Here is a 22,101-nt window from a genome sequence, read left to right as displayed (position 1 = left end):
TATAAGCTAGATTGAAGACAAAGTTTCACTTATACATAAGATATATAATTGCATTTTATATATATATATCTATATTTATATATATTCAATGCTGTGTTCCATTATAGTCTTCTGCTCTGGTGTAATGTTGATGATCATCCAGTAGGCGGCAGCATTGGGCTGCATTTCCCATTACAGAGCTTTTACGTTGCTTTTATTGGGCTGACATATGGAGAGCAGGAGAGCTGATCCAGGATCTGCACAGCCAGCACAGTGAGAGAGGAACAGAGAGGAAATCTGACTCTAGATCAGTGCTTTTTTAAATAAGAGGCTTCATGAACAAAAATATGGGTCCTCATCTGGATCCTCCCTGTACTGAAAAAAAAAAAGATGAGTAAACACACATTCAAATGTTTACATAATCTCAAAGATTTATTTTGTAAACAGAACAAGTCTCACTGTCTCAACACACGCATAGTGTAATATGTGTGTTTTAACTAAAATATTTAAATTTCAGGAATTATAATATATTATGTATCATAAATTATTTGAGTAATATTGTATAAATTAAGTAACTGTAATGAAACTGTAACAGAAATGAAGTAAAGTTTACTAAAAGAAAGGATTGATTCAGTAAAAATAAATGAAGTAAAGTTTACTAAAAGAAAGGATTGATTCAGTAAAAATAAATGAAGTAAAGTTTACTAAAAGAAAGGATTGATTCAGTAAAAATAAATGAAGTAAAGTTTACTAAAAGAAAGGATTGATTCAGTAAAAATAAATGAAGTACAGTTTACTAAAAGAAAGGATTGATTCAGTAAAAATAAATGAAGTAAAGTTTACTAAAAGAAAGGATTGATTCAGTAAAAATAAATGAAGTAAAGTTTACTAAAAGAAAGGATTGATTCAGTAAAAATAAATGAAGTAAAGTTTACTAAAAGAAAGGATTGATTCAGTAAAAATAAATGAAGTACAGTTTACTAAAAGAAAGGATTGATTCAGTAAAAATAAATGAAGTAAAGTTTACTAATAGAAAGGATTGATTCAGTAAAAATAAATGAAGTAAAGTTTACTAAAAGAAAGGATTGATTCAGTAAAAATAAATGAAGTAAAGTTTACTAAAAGAAAGGATTGATTCAGTAAAAATAAATGAAGTAAAGTTTACTAAAAGAAAGGATTGACTGAAGTTCAGTTCTCTTATTTACTCTGTGTAACATTTAAGTCTTGAAACCGAGTTGAAGTTACTTACGTTTATCTGAAATTAAATTTACTTAAAAAAAAGTAAATGCAGAAAGTAAATTTTACTCATCATTTTTTTTCAGTGCACTGAGGATCCTCCAGCTCCATTATCAGCATCAGAACAGCCCAGCTGATCCAGGATCAGCCGATATCTCACATTCCTTTCTCCATCTGGACCCGGGGGGCTGCGTCACAGCTTTCCGCTGAAGCCCCTCGCAGCCCGTGCCGCTGTATTGAAACCAGATCCAGGCTGTAAATTGTTTCATTACACTCGCAAATATTTTCCAAGGCCTATAAACTGAACAGCCTCTCTCTCTTACACACACACACACACACACACACACACACACACTTATACACACACTTATACACACACTTATTACACACACACATTTATACACACATTTATACACATCCCCTCTGGTCCCCCCAGCCTGAACTTCACTCCACACTTTTTTTTTCGCCCAACAGGCCAAAAAATAAGCCAATCAAAAGCATTCCAGCTGTCTGTCATTGTTCTTTATTCTTTATGTGCTCTAAAAAAAAGCCTTATTTTGTAGACTGACCCAATTATGCTTCCAAATCCAGCTAAAAACAGAAAAAAAACAAGAACAAATTATGATTTTCTCATCTTTTATCGTGCCCCAGTTTCCCCCACTCGCACGGGATTGCAATGTATTTACAAACTGTCATTTCATTAAAACTGTATTATTTATCTATAACTCTCTATAAGCCGCTCAGCAGATCACTGATTTACTGATCTGTATTAGTGCAGCCGTATCAGATAAAAAAATTAGATAAATAAATCAGGAAAAATACACTATATTCTGGCCCAAAACTCTCCCATAATAGAGGTGAAGGAGGGTAAAGACTTGCTGAGTAGCATCACAGCGCTAACGCTCGGAGGAAAGCGCAGCGACTAGGTTCCGATAACGCAGCTCACAGACATAGCCTTGTGCTGATCCACATCACCCTAGAAATGATGAGGGGAAAAAGAGAGCGCCACCTACTGTACCCAATTGTGCTCTCTCAGGGCTCCGGCAGCTGATGGCAAGCAGCATCATAGTGGCAGTGCAAAATGAATTAGGAAGCAATGCTGTCCGTAGCTTATAGAATAAAAACAATGTTAATTTTACTTAAACATAAACCTATAAATAGCAAAATCAGAGAAACTGATCATTTTCATCTCTTATCAATTTTAAACACTCCCATAGGAATGCATTAAAAACCAAATTAACCAAAAAGACCAAATTTTATAAGATACAACCACTAACTTTGTCTCAATCGCAAAATAAATAGTGTAGTTTTATATATTCCACCGTTTTAACTCATCTAACTCTGAAATTTTAACAGTAAACATCTAACAGTAACAGTAAAAACAGTAAAAAAAACAGTAAATCACAGTTTAGTGATTTATTTAAAAGGGAATTTCTTTAAGTGCTTGAAAATAACTTATATTACTTAATAAAATATGATATGCTTGATATGTTTCCAAATATTCCAGATTTATTTTTCTCCTGTTTTTACTGTTTTTTTTTTTTTTTTTTACAAAATAATATATATATATTTTTTATCTTTCATTGTGGCTCACTTTCTTGCACAGGATTGTATTTACACTCTGCCATTTCAATGAAAACGTGTTTATTAATAATAATGTATTTAAGGAGATGTGAATTTCATTTTCCAGCAGGACTTGGCACACTGCCCACACTACAAAAAGTCAAAAGTTTCAATTTGTCTTATATAATATCCATTTTTTTCCTAGAGATACACCCACCAGATTTGGCATATTTGCAGAAGAAATAGCGAAGTTATTAGAAAATAATCAAAAGCATAGAATAGATAGATCTCTTTTTTTTTTCCTTACAGGAATGAGATAAGATGAAAACTTAAGCAATAACTTAGCAAATTAGCTTTTTTATGTCAGTAGACATAAAACACATACATTTCCTTTTTTTCCTCTCTTATTTTTTTACTGTTTCATACCTAAACGTATTTGTCCCCCTGCTTTTCCACTCAGGCAGGATTGTATTCACACTTTGTCATTCCATTAAACCTGTATTTATTAATAACTGAACTCAACCCGGGTGAATCTGGCAGTCGGTCTTCCTCACTACTCATCCGTTTCACCAGCATTATCTTATCTTATCTCACGTTCTGCTGAGGAGAAGATCTGACTGGGTGCGTCAGCGCCGACGTCACCTTCCCTCATGCCCACCGAATCACCCACAACACAACCACATGTTTACGGATAAACAAACTCAGATCCTGAGATAGTGAGAGTGTGATACCGGTCACTACAGCCTCAGAATTCCTGTGGTTTCTGTCAAAAGTATGGAAACGTGGGGGAAAGTCTGGTGACGCTTTGTTTTGATGACTAACTGAAGAGGATCTGTAGAGATTCATCAGTGTCTTGATGCTTTAAACATCTAAAATCCTAAAAAAATAGCTTAATTTAAGGTATACTGGACTAATCAGTTTCTCTGATTTTGCTATGTATAGGTTTATGTTTGAGTAAAATGAACATTGTTGTTTTATTCTATAAACTACAGACAACATTTATCCAGAATTCTAAATAAATATATTGTCATTTAGAGCATTTATTTGCTGAAAATCAGAAATGGCTGAAATAATGCAAAATAAAGAAGTTCATATTCATAAAGTTTTAAGTTCAGAAATCAATATTTGGTGGAATAACCCTGGTGGTTTTTAATCACAGTTTTAAACATGCATCTTGGCATCATGTTCTCCTCCACCAGTCTTACACACTGCTTTTGGATAACTTTATGCTGCTTTACTCCTGGTGCAAAAATTCAAGCAGTTCAGTTTGGTGGTTTGATGGCTTGTGATCATCCATCTTCCTCTTGATTATATTCCAGAGGTTTTCAATTTGGTCAAATCAAAGAAACTCATCCTTTTAAAGTGCTCTCTTATTTTCTTTTCTTTTTTAGAGCGGTATGTGTAAAATGATAAAACAAAATCTTTTAGGGCTATAAAAGTCATATTTTTAGCTTTTTTCTATTTTGAAGGTTTTTTTTAAATATTGACTCCATTCCAGCTGTTACACATCTGATCTAAAAGAACCAAGAATTCACACGTCTCCACAGGTCACACTTTTCAAGCTATGGAGATGCAGATTTCATTTTCCAACAGGACTTGACACACTACCAACATTACCAAAAGTTCCAATTGGTCTTATATAATATTAACATTTTATTTTCTAAATATTTGGGTTTATACTGGCTGTAATCCATAATCATCAACAATAAAATAAATAATAAACACTTAGAATAGATCACTCTGTGTTTAATTCATATATATGATATATGAGTTTCACATTTTGTTACTGAAATTTTTGAAATAAAGTAACTTTTCAATGATATTCTATTTTTTATGCACTAGTGCATATATATATATATATATATATATATATATATATACAACTCTGGAAAAAAATTAAGAGACCACTTCAGTTTCTGAATCAGTTTCTCTGATTTTGCTATTTATAGGTTTATGTTTAGTATAGTAAAATAACATTGTTTTTTTATTCTATAAACTACAGACAACATTTCTCAAAGTTCTCAAATTCTAAATAAAAATAGTGTCATTTAGAGCATTTATTCGCAGAAAATGAGAAATGAAATAACAAAAAATAGAGCTTTCATACCTCAAATAATGCAAAGAAAACAAGTTCATATTCATAAAGTTTTAAGAGTTCAGAAATCAATATTTGGTTGAATAAGTCTGGTTTTTAATCACAGTTTAAATCATGCATCTTGGCATCATGTTCTCCTCCACCAGTCTTACACACTGCTTTTGAATAACTTTATGCCACTCCTCAAGCAGTTCAGCTTGGTTTGATGGTTTGTGATCATCCACCTTCCTCTTGATTATATTCCAGAGGTTTTTAATTTGGTAAAATCAAAGGAACTCATCTTTTTGAAGTGGTTTCTTATTTTTTTTTTTCCATATTTTTATATATTTAAAAGCTGTATACAGGCCATTAGGCCCGGTTTTCTCACAGTTAAAGCTCAGAAAGTCGTGGGCGAGTCCTAAACAGAGTGTGACATCACTATTTCTCCGTCCCCAGGTCTGGAAAAATTAACGACACTGACTATCCCTCACCTCTGTCCTACAAAACCTCACGCCTGACCAACAACACCATAAGTAAACAGCCCAAAATAAAGGCAAGTGGGTGACAAACGAGCCGCTCCCGGGACTCCCGTCACTTCCGGCGCTGCCTCCGAGCCCTGCGGCGGGTTAACTCCCCGTGGTCTCGTGTCAGAACCTCGTTTGGGCTTCTACGGCCTCGAGCTGGAGCTGCTCTGGAGCTTCGTATTTCAAAGCATCTCCGAAAGCCCCTCTCTACATCTCTCTTCTACATCTCCTCTACAGGACGGAAGAGCCGCTGATTAAACATGAGTCAGCTGATCTGAGGCGTAATAAACACACACAGACTCTACCGGAAGTCTTACGAGGAAAACAGAGCCGAGCTGCTGCTGAATCAGTGTGAGGAGAAGAGGAATGACTGATCTGTGTGAAAATAGAAGTTGGCATGAAAACAAAGCTAATTAAATGCTTTAATCTGAACTCAATTACTACTTCTACTGTATTTCACCACTTCCCAGTTATCAGTGCTCAGTATCTGCGTTCCTAACTTACAAACAAATAAAGATCTTAGCAAGTATTGCAATATATTTCTGCTTATTTCTAGTTTAAAATTGATTTTAGTTACTTGTTCTACTGGCACACTGTTTTATAAGCTGAATTATTTTCAATATCACTTGCAAAGTGCAAATGAAAAAGTTACTTTATTTCAGTAATTCAGTTCAAGTGTAAACTTTTATGTATTATATAGATGTATTACACACAGAGTGATCTATTTTAAGTGTTTATTTATTTTATTGTTGATTATTGTGGCTACAGTCAATGAAAACCCAAAAATCAGCGTTAATAAGATCAGTTGGTATTTTTGGCAGTGTGTGGGCAATGTGCCAAGTCCTGCTGGAAAATGAAATCCTCCGTAAAAAAATCTCCATAAACGTTCTCAGCAGAGCGATGTAACATATATGAAATTTACCATATATGTGATAAATTTTAAATGAGATATAGCATAAAGTATATGCAATTTACCATATATGCGATATACAGTATATGTGATATACCACATATGTGATTTATCATATATGCTTTTGTATAATAGATGCAACATATCATATATGCAATATACAATATGTGATATACCACATATGTGATGTATCATATATTCTTTATATAATATATGCAATACATCATATATGCAATATACAATATATGCAATAGACAATACATATTGTATACCATATATGGGATAAGCCATATATGTAATATACAGTATATGCGATATACCACATATGCAATATATCATATATGCTTTATATAATATATACAATATATAATATATACAATATATCATGTATGCAATATACAGTATTTGCAATATACCATATATGCGATATACAATATATACCACATACCATATATGTAATATACCATATATGCGGTATACAATATATGCTTTATACAATATATGCAATATTCTATATATGCAATATGCTGTATATGCGATACACCATATATGCAATAGACCATATATGCAAAATTCTGTCAAATATATGCGATATACCATGTATGCAATATACAAGAATTTCTAGAATTTCCCCTCGGGGAACAATAAAGTATCTATCTATCTATCTATCTATCTATCTACAAAAAATGCTTTTTTCAATATGTGCAATATACCATATATGCGATATACAATATATACCATATACACGCAATATACTATACATGCATTATACAATATGTACCATATACCACATATGCAACATCTGCTGGAATTAGCAGAAAGCTACTACCCACAGTGCTTTCTAAGCTTTTCACCAACATCCTAGAGAGTCATATAAAAAGAAAGGGCACGGCGAGAGCGTCCCAGGACTCCACTGTATCTGGATAGAGGGACGGATTTAGGGACGGCGTTTGGGGACGTCCAAAAACAGAACTGCCGCCCGTTTTTGTCTCACGCTGCACAATGTGGCACAGGCCAACGGGGTCTAATGAGACCGGAGGCTCCTCTAAATCCACTGTGGAAATCAGACGAGAGGAAATGGGTGTTGAGAAGGTCGGGAGCCCCAGAGGAGGAAGAGGAGGAGGATGATGAGGAGGAGGCACGTGAAAGAGTGCGAGGACACGAGTCTGGGGAAAAGGAGCCTAGGCTCCGTCTCCAGGGGGTGTCAGAATGGTTACAGTGGTCAAAGTTTGACAGGACACGTGGGGGGACGGACAGGGGGCCACTTAACATCTTTAGCCCTCGTTGATCTAAAGGCTTTGACCCTTTAGTTAGGGCACCTCAGGAGCCTCCAGGGAGGAACCTGGAGAGAACGGCATGATGGTGCAGAAGAGAGAGTGGCGGGAGGCAGGCAGTCAGTCAGGGACTCTTTTAGTCAGAAACAGAGCTGAGGAAGAGGAGAGATAGAGGACGAAGGACGGGGCGCTAGAGAAAAGAAAGAGAAAGCCAGAGAAATAGATAAAGAAGAAGAAAGAAAGAGAGCGTCTCTCCAGAACCACCTCGCTGGGAACTTCCGGAACGCCGCCTCAAGCAAGATACCCGCAGATTACGGAGGCAATGTACATACATGTGGATTTATTGTTGGAATTTCTTTTTTGGCATGGGATTCTGGGTAACAGAATTCAAGAGATGGAATTCTAGGGGGGAATTTGCAAACATGGCATCCTGGAGACGGAAGTGCAAAGATGGAATTCTGGGTACAGGATTATGGTGGTAGGATCCTGGGCGGTAGGATGCTAGGAAGTAATTCTGGGTAAAAAGGCTAGAATTGCAGAGCTGGAATTCTGGGGATGGAATCCTCTGGGTAGAATGGCTGAAAGGTACATGTTTCTGTGGACAGGATTTTTGATGTAGAATGGGATTGGATGGGATTTCAGGGATAGATTTGCAGAGATGGAATACGGGGAACAGACTTCTGGAGATTGCAGAGGTGGAATTCTGAGAATATAATTGCAAAGATGAAATTGCGGAATAAAGTTCTGGGTGACAGAATTTTGGGGGTGTAATTCTGGGTTTGCAATTGCAGAGGAGGAATTCTGGGATGGAGTTATAGGTGACAATATTTGTGAAATGATTTCTGGAAATAGATGTGCAAAGATGGAATTCTGGGGTTAGGATGCTTTGGATGGGATTCTGGGGGTAGAATGTCTGGAGATAGATTTGCCGAGATATAATTGAGTGGATGGAATTCCGGGATTGAGTTTGGCGGTGTAATTTAGGGGGTTCAGTTGCACAGGAGGATTTCTGAAAATGGAATTCTGGGTTTAGGATGTTTGGGGTGAGATTTTGGGGGCAGGATTCTGGGGGTGAATTTCCACATATGGAATTCTAGGAACGGAATTCGGGGGATAGATTTGCCGAGATAGAATTGTGCGAACGGAATTCATGGGGGTGTGATCCTGTGAGTACAGTTACAGAGAAGGGATTTTGAGGATGGAGATATAGGTGATCGATTTCTCAAGAAGGAATTTTTGGGGAAGGAACTATAGGAATTCCGGTGGATCTTATTTGGGTTTTACAGACTTTTGGTGCTGCTTTTTGCTTTATTGTGTTTGTGTCTGATTTGTTTTGACTTATCAGTGAAACTCAACCCACGTCTTGTTCTCTTTCCTGTGTGTGTGTGTGTGTTCAGGGCCAAAGACATGAAGAACAGGTTGGCTTTTTTGAGGAGGAGGAATGAGTCTCCTGGAAGCACTCCGGCCGGCAAGCTGGACAAAACCATGAAGTCCTCGGTCAAGTAAGTCTTACACGTGTGTGTGTGTGTGTGTGTGTGTGTGGGTGTGTGTGTGTGTGTGTGTGTGTGGTGGAAATGCATCCGCCCGCTTCCACCAGCTGGTGGTGTTGTGCTCTGGGTTCAGTAGTCTGGTTGTGTGGGCGGGGCTCAGTGCTGTAGAGCAGTGTAATGTAATCACACGGGCAGTTGGCCCTGTTTATTTTTCCGAAGCTCCGTATATAAAGGTTGTGCTGTTTAATTTAGTTCCACTTTGCTCCATTTCTCTCGTGACGTATCTGTAAACGAGGTGCATGCTTACCTGCATGCTGTAATATATTGCATCAGAAAATATATAATTTTCACTATTTTCCCTTTACTCAACTGAACCCTTTTAACAAGTAATCATACATTATATCAACCAAACCAGTCATTTCCTTTACCACTAATATAAGCTATTTCATATTAAATAGTATATTTAGTCAGTTTAAATGAAGCACATTTTAGGGTCATTAATGAAAAATTTAAGAAATAATAATTCATTTAGTGATGTATAGTTATAATTACAGATATGCCAATATAAAATCAGCTTGCTTCTATAGGTTTCCACTAATATACAAGGCTAATGCAAAAGTGTAAGTCCAATATCAGCCTTTAAGTGGTTCTGAAATATATAAATAATATAAAAAATATATAAAAAATATATATTTAATGATGTTTATAGTTGGAACCTCTAGTTTGATAACTGAATCAAATCCAGCAACATATTTCATAAACATATTGTCCGTACATATGCACTGTAGTCACTTGTATGTTTATAACATATATGTACTTACATGTATTTACTTACCAATCAAAAATAAGTGCACAACTCTTTTGCTTATGATGTTTATGTGTTGCATATATAACACTGTGTATGTATACAATATATATTTTATATACCCTGTATTCTATATTTTATTTGTACATAACTGTTTATTATCAGGGATTTTTTCATATTTGCTTTGAGACTAAAGTGCAAACAAAGTAACAGACACATATATAATTTTGTTATATTAGTCTATTACACTGTAATAGCTCATATTTAAAATTAAACATATAGGAATATGAAATATAAACTTATAGGAGTATGCAAAACTGAGTAGTGCACTCGCTTTAAATGTAGCGTACATTATTAAATATGACCTATATCTATGATTAATGTAGCGTAACCATCATGCATCATGATTACTCATACAACAACCATACAACTCATTACACTGCATGGGTTGCCAGATGTTCACGTCCCCCCAATATTCAATACTACTATTAAAAAAAAGCTATATATATATATAAGATATGTGTAAGTTTATACATTACATAATATTAATTATATTAATGAATTAGGGTATATTTGCTTTTATTTCAATGTATGTGCAATATAATATAATACAAAGACTTCTGCTATATTAGTCTATACATTTTATAGTATATTTTTCAGATAATGCAAAATTGATCAGTGTGCATTGATTGTTATATAGATGTCAAATTAAAGCTATAAATGGAACATATATCCATAATATACATATATACTGTAAATTTTAATTTTATAGTATTGTTATAGTGTTGTTTTTTGTATGTTATAATATTATAACATTGTGCTATTAGAACATTGAATACTAATATAAAAAATACCAAATAACAAAAGAACGCTATATATAACCTATGTATTTTAAGTTTATGCAGTACATAATATTAAGTATATTAGTTAATTAGGGTAGATTTGCTTTGATTCCAATGTATGTGCAATATAATATAATACAAAGACTTCTGCTGTATTAGTCTATACATTTTATAGTATATTTTTTGGATAATGCAAAATTGATCAGTGTGCATTGATGTTTAAGATGTCAAATTAAAGCTATATATATATATATATATATATATATATATATATATATATATATATATATATACATATATACAGTAAATTTAATGTTTATATAGGATTGTTATAGTGTTTTTCTGTATACTATGACATTGCAACATTCTGCTATTAGAACATTGAATACTAGTATTAAAAAATCCCAAATAACAAAAGAAAAGCTATATATAAGATATGTTTAAGTTTATACAGTACATAATATATACATTATATAGTATATTTTTTGGATAATGCAAAATTGATCAGTGTGCATTGATTGTAATATAGATGTCAAATTAAAGCTATAAATTGAGCATATGCTCATAATATACATATATATATATATATATATATATATATATATATATATAGAGTATTGTTATAGTGTTTTTTTCTCCGTATATTATAACATTATAGCATTGTGCTCTTAGAACCTTGAATACTAAAAAAACAAATACCAAAAGAAAGCTATGATTTAAGCTTATAGAGTATCACAGTATTATTAGGGTAGATTAGTGTAGATTTGCTTTAGTATATATAAATATATAATATAAGACTCCTGCTATATTAGTCTATACATTATATAGTATATTTTTCGGATAATGTTACATTGATTAGTGTGCATTGATTGTTATATCGAGGTAAAATTAAAGCTATAAAGCTGTGTGAACATATGCAGGCGTGTGATCTGTATAGAGTGTGTATAGAGTGTGTATAGAGCGTGTATAGAGGGTGTATAGAGCAGCTAACGGCTCTATAATAGAGCGTAAATGCTGGATACAATGCTTCCTCCTCTGCTGCAGGAAGACTGATTCCTGATAAAGTCAATACAGCAGCAGATGCTGCCAGGCTGTTAAAGCTCTGCCCACACAATGAAGACCTTTTTTTTTTTTTTTTGCATTGCAGAGGGGGTGGAGTGGAGGCGGAGCTTCACTCGTACAAGCCAGCCTATTGGCTGGGGGTGACTCCGCCCCCTCCCCTCTGTGTGAGGCAGTATAAAGGAGGCTCTCCAGCAGGAGCATTCAGAGAAGACTAAACTCCGCATAGAGACACACACACATATATATATACTCAGTACTATATAACACTAAAGAGGAGGCAGCACCACTGGCAGCTGGCTGCTGGACCACACACACTCTTATACACACTCGAACGTCCACCGGTCAGCCTAGAGCAGAGGAGCACAGGGGCTTCGGATGGGTCACACAATGAGAAACCTGACAGAAATGGGCTTGCTGAAGAACCGCTCTGCTTTCATCTGCAGGCCCACCCCGGAGGAGGCGCTCAAGTGGGGGGAATCTCTGGACAAGCTGCTGGTCCACAAATGTGAGTATTCTTATTTGCACGGAATTATACATATATTTATATAAATATATACATGTAAATGTGTTTTAGAAGGATTTCTATGTGATATGCAGTAGTTTTTGTGCAGTGCTTGTGTTGCAATGCTGTTCTATTATAAAGTTTATACAGTATATTGTACAGCATATATAAATATATATATATATATATATATATTTTTTTTTTTAAGGTTCATATAGTATTATTATAGTGTTTACTTTCTTTATATTATATTATTTAACAAGAGGCAACATTGTGTCATAAAGAACATGAAGAATGGCTATGTGTTATTATTATAGTCATTATTAGTATTGTATATATGTACAGTATATAATATAAAACTGGGAAAGCTGGGTAAAAATATATGCTTTGATTAAATGTAATAAAAATTGGAAAATATGGGATCAAGTATAGCAAAAAAAAACATGCAATCTTTATTGTTTTTTATATTCTATACTATATTTTATAACAGTAGCATAGCAAATATAGCAATGTATTTTATATAGTTATACATACATACATAGATACATACATAGATACATACATATACACTGAGCTATAAATATGTCCAATATGTATTTACATGTATTTTAAAGTTTTTTTTTTACATACATTATTACATTGTAACATTGTGTCATTATGATACTGATATACTACTGACAAAGAAAGAAAAATATAAAAAAAATTATTGTAAGTTTATACATAAAATATATTTATAATATGCTGTAACTGATCCTGTATGCCTTGATTAATATCATATCTTTAGTTATTCCATATATTAAAACATTGTCATAGCAACTATAGAAATGCATTTTAAGTTATACATACATGTATACATATATAACCGAGCTGGGGATATGTCTGTGTCGTTATGTATACAGCATTAAAGCACTTTTACATAACAATTAGTGTAATAAAAAGAAAATATATTTTAGAAGTATTTTTTCAGTCTTCACTCTTCAGCATAGCACAATCTAATCTTTAAGGCAATTTTAATTGTTTTTTTCCATATTAAAGAAGGAGAAAATATACACAAATATATTAAATATATCAAAGAAATCTCATGTTAAAACATAATTAAGCATATTTAATGTAATAAAGAAGAAATCTGGGCTTTATCATGGCATAAACGGAAAATAAAAATAATAAATAATAATAAAAAGGAAAATCATAAATATATCAGGAAAATGGCTTTTTTTAAAGCATTAAAAATGAAATACTACGTAGATTTTAAGAAGTACAAGAAAATACTCACATTAGAACAACATGCAGTTGTTTTGCGCTCTATTTTCCTATTTTTCTTTTTTTCCGCTCTTGGCTTTGCGCTGGAATTCGGCCACAAACAGGAATGTGGCCACATTGTTGTGCATTAGGCAATTAGACGTGCATGAGGCGTGCATTAGGAGTGCATTAGGCGTGCATTAGAAGGCCCCTGCTTAGCACAGCATAGTGTTAAGTCTGAATTTGCAGAAATGAATAGAAAATTAAATTAAAAATAGTGAGATTGACTGGGTGAGAGACTGAGATAAGAGATAGAGATAGAGCCTGACTGAGTGAGCGAGTGAGTAAGAGATTAGTGAGCTAAATAAAGCCCCATGTGAGTATCCCAGTATCCCATATCTGCCCTGGCTGCATAATTCATGCTGTTGAAGCTCCAGGCTTTACTGATTTTAATCCAGTCTATGCTGTCGTTGACTTCGTTAGCTTTAGACTAAACCGGATGCCTTCAGACGCTACATAGAGTGTAAGCATGTAACCAAACGCTTCAGGCTTATCTCCGGACGCCTGTGGGAGCGGAAAGTGCGGGTGGACGGAGGGTGGGACCCTGCTTCCTCCCATTCTTGGGTCCGTCGCCTCTTCCTTACAGCGATCGCATTATTAAACGACGGACAAAGCAGCTCTGAAGGACGTTTTTGCGTAAAACGCGTCGACTCCGGTTTCCGAAAGCCATTGTAATGTCGTTAAGTCATTAGCCGGGGCTGAATGCTTGGGTCGGTCCTTTTGCACACAAGGCAGGAAATGCAATTACATCGCTAATTGAGTGGGGCTGCATTGGGCTGCGAAGCTTTTTACCATGCTTTTAAATCCTCGGACAAACAATACGCAAAGGAAACAACGTAAGAGAGTCAGGAAAAGGGAGGAAATGGGATTACAGGCGACGGATCGGGTTGCTGAATGATTGTGAGGAATTAATGGGTCATTGTAGAGGAGGTTCAATGTCTTCGTTGTCTTCATTGTTCTTTCTTCGCAACTAACAGAAAACGTTAGAAGAACGTCTAGCAAACGTTTTGAAAAAAGGAAGGTTCCAGGAAGGTTATCCTGTAATGTTGTGAGACCTACTGTAACAGTGGTTTGCATTGCAACATTATTAAAACATCTCCCACATAACTACAATACTTTACTAACATTAAGAAAATGTTGCAAGTAACAATCCATTGACACTAGAGATGTTGACACAAGAGACATTGTAGCAATGTTACCAAACTGTCCTTCTAAGAACATCTAAAAAACTAAGATACTAAGACATTAACTAAGAACATTTAGCAAACGTTTTAACAAAAGAAGGTTCCAAGAAAGTCATAACCTGTAATGTTGTGAGACCTACTATAACAATGGTTTGCATTGCAACATTTTAAAACGTCTATCACATAACATTAGAATCCCATCTAGACTAGAATACTTTACTAACATTTTGAAAATGTTGCAAGTAACAATCCATTGAAACTAGAGATGTTGACACAAGAGACATTGTAGCAACATTACCAGAACGTCCTTCTAAGAACATCCAGACAACTAAGATACCAAGACATTTAACTAAGACATTAACTAAGAACATTTAGCAAATGTTTAAAAAAGGAAGATTATCCTGTAATGTTGTGAGACCTACTGTAACAATGGTTTGGATTGAAACATTATTAAAACGTCTCTCACATAACGTTAGAATCTCAGCTAGACTAGAATACTCTATTAACATTTTGGAAATGTTGCAATCAACATTCCCAAAGCTAATAAAAAAAAATAAGGTGTTGACACAAGAGACATCGTTGCAATGTTACAAGAACGTCTTTCTAAGAACATCCAGAAACCTAAGATTCTAAGACTTTTTTAACTAAGAGCTAAGTTCCAAAAATCTGTACAGCCTGTTCAATAACACTCTCTCTCTTCTCTCTTTTTTCTTTCCCTCCTCTTTCTTCAGATGGCCTGGCGGCGTTCCGAGCATTCCTACGCACCGAGTTCAGCGAGGAGAATCTGGAATTCTGGCTGGCATGCGAGGATTACAAGAAGATTAAGTCGCAGTCCAAGATGGCATCCAAAGCCAAAAAGATCTTCGCCGAGTACATCGCCATCCAGTCCTGCAAAGAGGTGAGCACCAGCGACATCCCTTAATCCTTTTGTAACCTTCAGGAAAATCGGGAATTCCGGGAATTCTGGGAATGCCGCAAACTTCTAAAAGGCTTCAAACATCTGTCAGAATTCCCTTCAAAGCAGTTTTAGAGAGGTATCACAACGAGATCAAACGAGATCCTTCACTGCAGCCTAAACATAGGCCGCATCCAGTCAAAACATATCGCCATTGTTTTGACTGGGTTCCTTTGAAGTAATCAGACTTCAGTCGCAGACTCGTCACATTATGCGTCAGAGTCGCATTCCGAACAGAGACAGAGAGAGAAAGAGAGAGAGAAAGAACGAGAAAGAAAGAGAGAGAGAGAGAAAGAGAGAGAGAATGAATGCTCATCTCAGTGGCATCATTAACGCAACTGATGCCTCTCCAGAGGCATCCCAGGCACTGGGATCAATAGCCAAGCCTTGGCGTCTCTCGTTTCCACAAATAGGCTCTTAGGGGCTTTGAAAGGATGTGAGGTCATACCTGCCAAATGAGTTCACGTTTTGGCTGCTGGATTTAGGGGCCAATGGCTTTAGCGCATGTTTTCGCTTTTTCGAGCTTGGAACGATGCGTGGAAACTCAAAAAACGAGCCAGTGGCAGAAACTACTGGAGGTTTCCATCTCTCGTTCTCTGGAATCGGCGTCCGTGAGGGCTGTTTTTAACTACTCAGACTCTTTATATAGGCTCATACCTCAGTTTACCACGTTTATAACTTAATTACTATAATAATTAACATTATAATAAGTTTCATAGACCCTACAATAGAACCCTGTGGGACACCTCTCACATTTCTGCAAATATTACTTCCAATTCGTTAAATATGTTAAATTTCATGTTTTAGGTACAATTCTCTTAATAGTGGCCACTGGTAATTCAACAAAGCCTCACCTCATGGCAAAGAACTCTCTCTCTCTGAAGATATGAGAAATAGTATTTTAAAGTAGAATAAAACTTAATTAATATAATTTTTGTCCCATGAAAAGATACTTAATTTTGTTGGATACTGTAGGTTCATCAGTCTGATAGTCTGATAACCACAATTTAGGGGTTATTAGTTTGAAGTAACCTTATTCAACACTAGTTCCAAGGCTTGATTGTAGGTCTTGATACCTTAGGACTCTCTTTTAGCACTTGGATAGACCCTTATAGAGTGGTCCAATGTTTGATCTTAAGTACTTAAATTCTCCAGTGACTTAACCATCTCCTTTCCTTTTGTCTTTTTCCGTTCTTTAGGTCAACCTGGACTCGTACACCAGGGAGCACACCAAGGAGAACCTGCAGAACATCACGCGCTCCTGCTTCGACCTGGCCCAGCGGAGGATATACGGCCTGATGGAGAAGGACTCGTACCCTCGCTTCCTCCGCTCCGAACTCTACATGGACTTGGTGAACCAAAAGAAAGCGAGCACCACGTCGACGGCGTCCTCATCGTAAGAGCGAGGAGCGCACGCCTGTACCCGGAGAAAGAGACACTATAGAAACTTAGCATCGCCAAGGTTTCTTTCACTTAGAGTTTCGTTCTCATTCGCCATCCTGTCCTACGATGAGCCGAGGCAAGACAGACTGAGGCGGCAAAAGAGAGGAAAAGAGAGACAGAGACATTGTTCACACAAGGTGCAGGATGGAGAGATCCGAGAGTAAAATGAGAAGAGGTGGAGACGAAAGGAAGGAAGGAAAGAAGACGGCGCAGCCCAAATATACGGGCTGCGATCCGAGCCGGACAAGTGGGGTGTCCCCATAGCGAGTGCTACCCATTTGTTTTGATTTTTTCTGTCATTCTTATTATTTATGTTTTCACAACTACTGGAGAAAGGAGGGGGATACGTCTTCTTGCTTTGACACAAAGACAGTCGGGTACTGTTTTGTCGCTTCTTCTTCGTGTTTGTCGTTTGGTCTGACCATTTCTCTTCACCCCTTCTTGCCTTTCCTCTGGTGCCATTGGTACGACCCTTTCTCGACCCAGTTTCCTTTTTGCCTTCACATTTTTGTTATGTTGTGATCGTTGCTCTCATGGACCTTTTCCCTGGACGTTTCCAAGCTGTTTTAATTGAGCGACAAGAAATCGTCTCAAAGTTTTCTGAAGTTTTCTGGCTCAATGAAAACAGGACGCTTGGCTCAACCCCAACCCAAAAATCCTATTGATTAATCCCGTGGTTATGCACTTCCGTACTCATGCACAGGCACAGGGGGCTCTCCTAAGGCTTTAGCCCCTTTAATTTTAACCCTTTTCCTTTAACTACTTACTGTCCTCAACCAACAAACCCAACCCAACCAAGCCAAGCCAACACCTTTCCCAATTTCAGTGCCACTTCCCCAGTCCCAGTCCCCATGAAAAAGACATTTTTAACATGGCAAAAACAGAAATTGTCCGTGAAATAAGAAAAACAAGGACCAAAAATTTGGCATTGGGAGGAAATCACAACGAAACTAAAGCCACTGGAAATCGTCCATCCAAAGACTGTACTGACTGTCCCATGAAAAAGAGACAAAGCTTGACTGTATAGTTTCTGTATAGCCGATAAGCATTTCATAGTAGCTCCTCGTGGGGACCGGATGAGAGCATTCTCAGGACTGTATGGCACTCGACTAATGAACTCGACTTTCAGGCTCGTTCAACCTGTCCTTTTTCTGTTTTCAGTTTTCCTTTATTTTTTTTTACACATCAAATGTCTTTTACTGTTTTTTTTTTTTTTTTATATAGGTTCAAACCTGCACTCCATAGATAGAACGGGATCGGAGGTCTCTTGTTAAGGCCTTTCCCTGTGTATGTTTTTTTTTTTTGTTTATAAGAGAGACAATGCTTTACCTGTACAAAGGTTTGCGTATTTATTTAGATCCTTGCTGGATATTTTGTTGAAATTGCACTCAGCTGAACCTCCTCGCCCAAACCTCTTAACTCCTCCCGAACCCTGTACCCTTGAAGCTCCCGCCCCTTTTACCCAATGATCCAAGTGCAATATGTTTTATTATTTTCATTGGATTGCTTATCTTTTGGATAAGACTCACTTTCTATGAGAGAGACAATGGAGAGAAAAGGAGCTCTGGTATTAAGTTTGTATTTGCAAAAAAGACAAAAAAGAAGAAAAAAGAAACGAACGAACCAACCAACCAACCAACAACCACCTGCTTGAAGACTGAGCTGCAGTTTAAGAGAGTAAATTAGTTGACATAAGCAAGTTATTATTATTATTACTGTTATTATTATTATTATTATTATTATTATTGTTGTTATTATGATTATTCTAACTGTGCACCCCACCCCCTTCCCCCGGCAGCAGGCAGCCGGGGTTAACGGATTGTAAATATAATTCTTAAGAAAAAAGTAAAACGACGAAAAAAGACGAAAAACGCGAGGCGTCTCCCGGCGACGGGCGCCACGGAACTCAAGCTGTATCTATGTAAATACTAAGAGCATCAGAAGCTATAAAATGACATGTATTGTTATCGAAATGGGGAAGACGTGGGTACTGTCCACCTCTTCCTTGGTCATACACTGCTTGTAAGGAGTTTTATGAAATGTATTTTATCATTTTCACTGTTTACAATTCAATGCATCTCCTAAGATAGCAAGCGACAAAGAAAATAGAAGATTGGTGTCATTGCAGAAAAATAAAAAAAACATAAAATAAATAAAACATCCAAACTGGTTAAAAATACTCAAACTTGTCTTGGTCTTTTTTGATATTTTCTTAAGCTTTGTCTGGATTGAGACCAATTCTGGTCCAAATGCTGAAGTTACATCTGGGTATAATGAGTATAATATGGGGATTGATCCATTATAATGAGGAGTAATACAACGATTGTATCAACGCCCCGGTTACCAAGTATAATAAGACAATTGGCCTGAGACATATTTGCTAACACCTTGTTTGTTTGCTGACTACAATATTAGAATTGGCCCAAGTCACTTATGCCAGCACCCTGTTTGCTGAGTATAATAAGACAATCGGGCCGAGCTCAAACTTGTCTTGGTCTTTTATGTGGAGTGAATCTTGGCCCAATTATAATCCAAATGCTCAGATTGCATCTGGGTATAATGAGTATAATATGGGGATTGATCCAATATAATGCTGAGTATAATACAGCAATCTGGCTGAACTGCATGTGTCAATGCCCCGGTCGCCGAGTATAATAAGACAATTGGCCTGAGACACATTTGCTAACACCTTGTTTGTTTGCTGACTATAATATTAAAATTGGCCCAAGCCACTTTAGCTAACACCCCGTTTGCTGAGTATAATACAATAATCGGGCCAAGCTGTGTGTGTGTGTCAATGCCCCGGTTGCCAAGTATAATAAGATAATTGGCCTGAGACACATTTGCTAACACCTTGTTTGTTTGCTGACTATAATATTAGAATTGGCCCAAGCCACTTATCAAAACAACCCGTTTATCAAATATTATGCCACAGTTGGCCCAAGCTGCTTTGTTTCAACACCCTTGCTTTGTTTGTATCATCCCAAATCTAATGTGCAAGCACCCCAGTTACAGAGTATAATATGGCAAATGGCCAACACCCCGGCTGCTGAGTATAATATAGGATTGGTCCGGTTGCATGTACTAACATCTTGTTGCTGAGTATAATACAGGAATCAGCCCAAGTCATTTACACCAACACCACACTTGCTGAGTATAATATAGGAATTGGCCTAAGCTGCTTGTGTCAACACCCCAGTTGCTGAGTATAATTTAGGAATTGGTCTGTTGGCATGCACTAACACCTCACTTGTTGAGTATAATTTAGGAATCAGCCCAAGCTGTTTGTGCAAACACCCCGGTGGCTGAGTATAATATAGGAATTGGTCCAGTTGCATGCATTAAAACCCCGGTGGCTGAGTATAATATAGGAATTGGTCCAGTTGCATGCATTAAAACCCCGGTGGCTGAGTATAATATAGGAATTGGTCCAGTTGCGTGCACTAAAACCGCAGTTGCTGAGTAATAATATAGGAATTGGTCTGTTTGCAAGCACTTAAACCCCGGTTGCTGAGTATAATATAGGAATTGGCCCAGTTGCGTGCACTAAAACCCCGGTTGCTGAGTAAAATATAGGAATTGGTCTGTTTTCATGCACTAAAACCGCAGTTGCTGAACATAATAAAGGATGAGTCATGTACGCCAACACCCAGGTTTCCGAGTATTAGCTATATTCCGATCAATTCCTCATGTCCAAAGTTGAGTCAAAGTGGATTCTCTACCCTCTCAATAACGAATAACGAGTAACAGAATCACTGTAATTGGTTTATTGTTCAGTGTTTGAGAGTGCTGGAGTATATTTGAGCGTGGCCTCCTTTGGTCAAGCCTCGGTAAACAAGCCCGGCTCTCCCAGGGCTTCTGTTCCAGATAGCTGGCCTCAAACAGTCAAGGGCGTCAAACTCTCCCAAACTTCCTCTCTCGCCTGTAAACGTGATGAACGAGCGAGGTCAGAGGAAGACAAAAGAAAAAGGCACGGCGGAAAAGAGAGAGATAAAGCGGAGAGCGAGCGATAAAGCGGTAGACGCCTGGTGCGGTGACGGGTGGCTGGCAGCTGACAGACTGTGAAACCGTTTAGATTGAAAGGGTAATCTTCCGTTACGCTCGGTGCCATCTGCTTTACTGCGGGTACTTTTTATTTTGTCCCCAAAAATACGCTACAAATGCTGCCATCCTCTCGTTTATCACATTCTCCAGTGCTTCCCTCCCTTCCTTTTTTTATCCTTGGCCTTTTCTGGCCTTTTTCTGACTATCGCTCTCGCGCTACAGCTTTTTTATCTTGGACTCTAGCTCTATTGCTCTCGCTCTGGCTTTCTCTCTTTATCATTCTCTCTCTTGCTCTCTTTCTATCTCCCTTTCTCTTACTTTCTTTCTTATTCTTTACTTATTTTTCTCTTTATATTACATTTAGATTTACATTTAAGGTATTTTTTAGCTGTCGCTCTTTTCCAGTGCGACTAACAAGGTTATTACTCTTACAAAAGAGGGTCTATGTAGTGTTAGGAGTCTTATTGGTGTAGACTTGGTGTAGAATTGAACCCCAGTCTCCCACATGATGTGGTAGCTCACTAGCAGGCAGTGGTGTTATCTACTGCACCACACTAACCACTATTACTTACACTGTGTATACTTACTATAATACTTACAGCAGTGGTTCATTTATAATTTCTTCCAAAATTAAAAGATATTAAAAGGAGTTTATCCTGCTTTTGTTGGAGTAACTGTCTCTACTGTCCAGAGATATCTTTCCCCAAATAGATTTTGAAACATTGCTGTGAGGATTTGGTTGCATTTAGGATTATCAGCATTATAGAGGTCATGTAACCCCTTTTGTATAGAGCTCTGAAAATAAACACTAAGAATACTGAGAATACTCAAGGTATTTGTTCTCGAAAACTGAAAAAAAAGAAAAAAAAAAACCCTATGTAACGCCCAGGTTGCCAAGTATAATAAGACAATTAT

General features: G+C 36.8%; 1 protein-coding gene across 10 annotated transcripts in view; it reads left to right on the top strand.

Annotated features, from left to right (window-relative positions):
• The window catches only part of rgs3a (regulator of G protein signaling 3a), a 360,852-nt gene extending 341,531 nt beyond the window's left edge, over nt 1-19,321 (top strand). For 9 of the 10 annotated variants that reach the window (XM_049465826.1, XM_049465822.1, XM_049465824.1 and 6 more), the window contains 4 exons: nt 8,958-9,062; nt 12,203-12,264; nt 15,476-15,642; nt 16,899-19,321. In XM_049465826.1, the coding sequence (XP_049321783.1) occupies nt 8,958-9,062; nt 12,203-12,264; nt 15,476-15,642; nt 16,899-17,099 (535 nt within the window). In that variant the 3' untranslated portion in view covers nt 17,100-19,321. Of the gene's footprint in view, nt 1-7,712; nt 7,885-8,957; nt 9,063-12,202; nt 12,265-15,475; nt 15,643-16,898 lie in introns of those variants that run through there. The other variant, XM_049465840.1, reaches the window with a different exon arrangement.
• The last annotated feature ends 2,780 nt before the right edge of the window (nt 19,322-22,101 follow it).

The sequence above is a fragment of the Astyanax mexicanus genome, chromosome 1, assembly GCF_023375975.1.
Source record: "Astyanax mexicanus isolate ESR-SI-001 chromosome 1, AstMex3_surface, whole genome shotgun sequence".
In the NCBI taxonomy this organism is placed as follows: Eukaryota; Metazoa; Chordata; class Actinopteri; order Characiformes; family Acestrorhamphidae; genus Astyanax; species Astyanax mexicanus.
The sequence above is the reverse complement of the archived record's forward strand: the minus strand, read 5'-3'. Positions and strand labels throughout refer to the sequence as shown.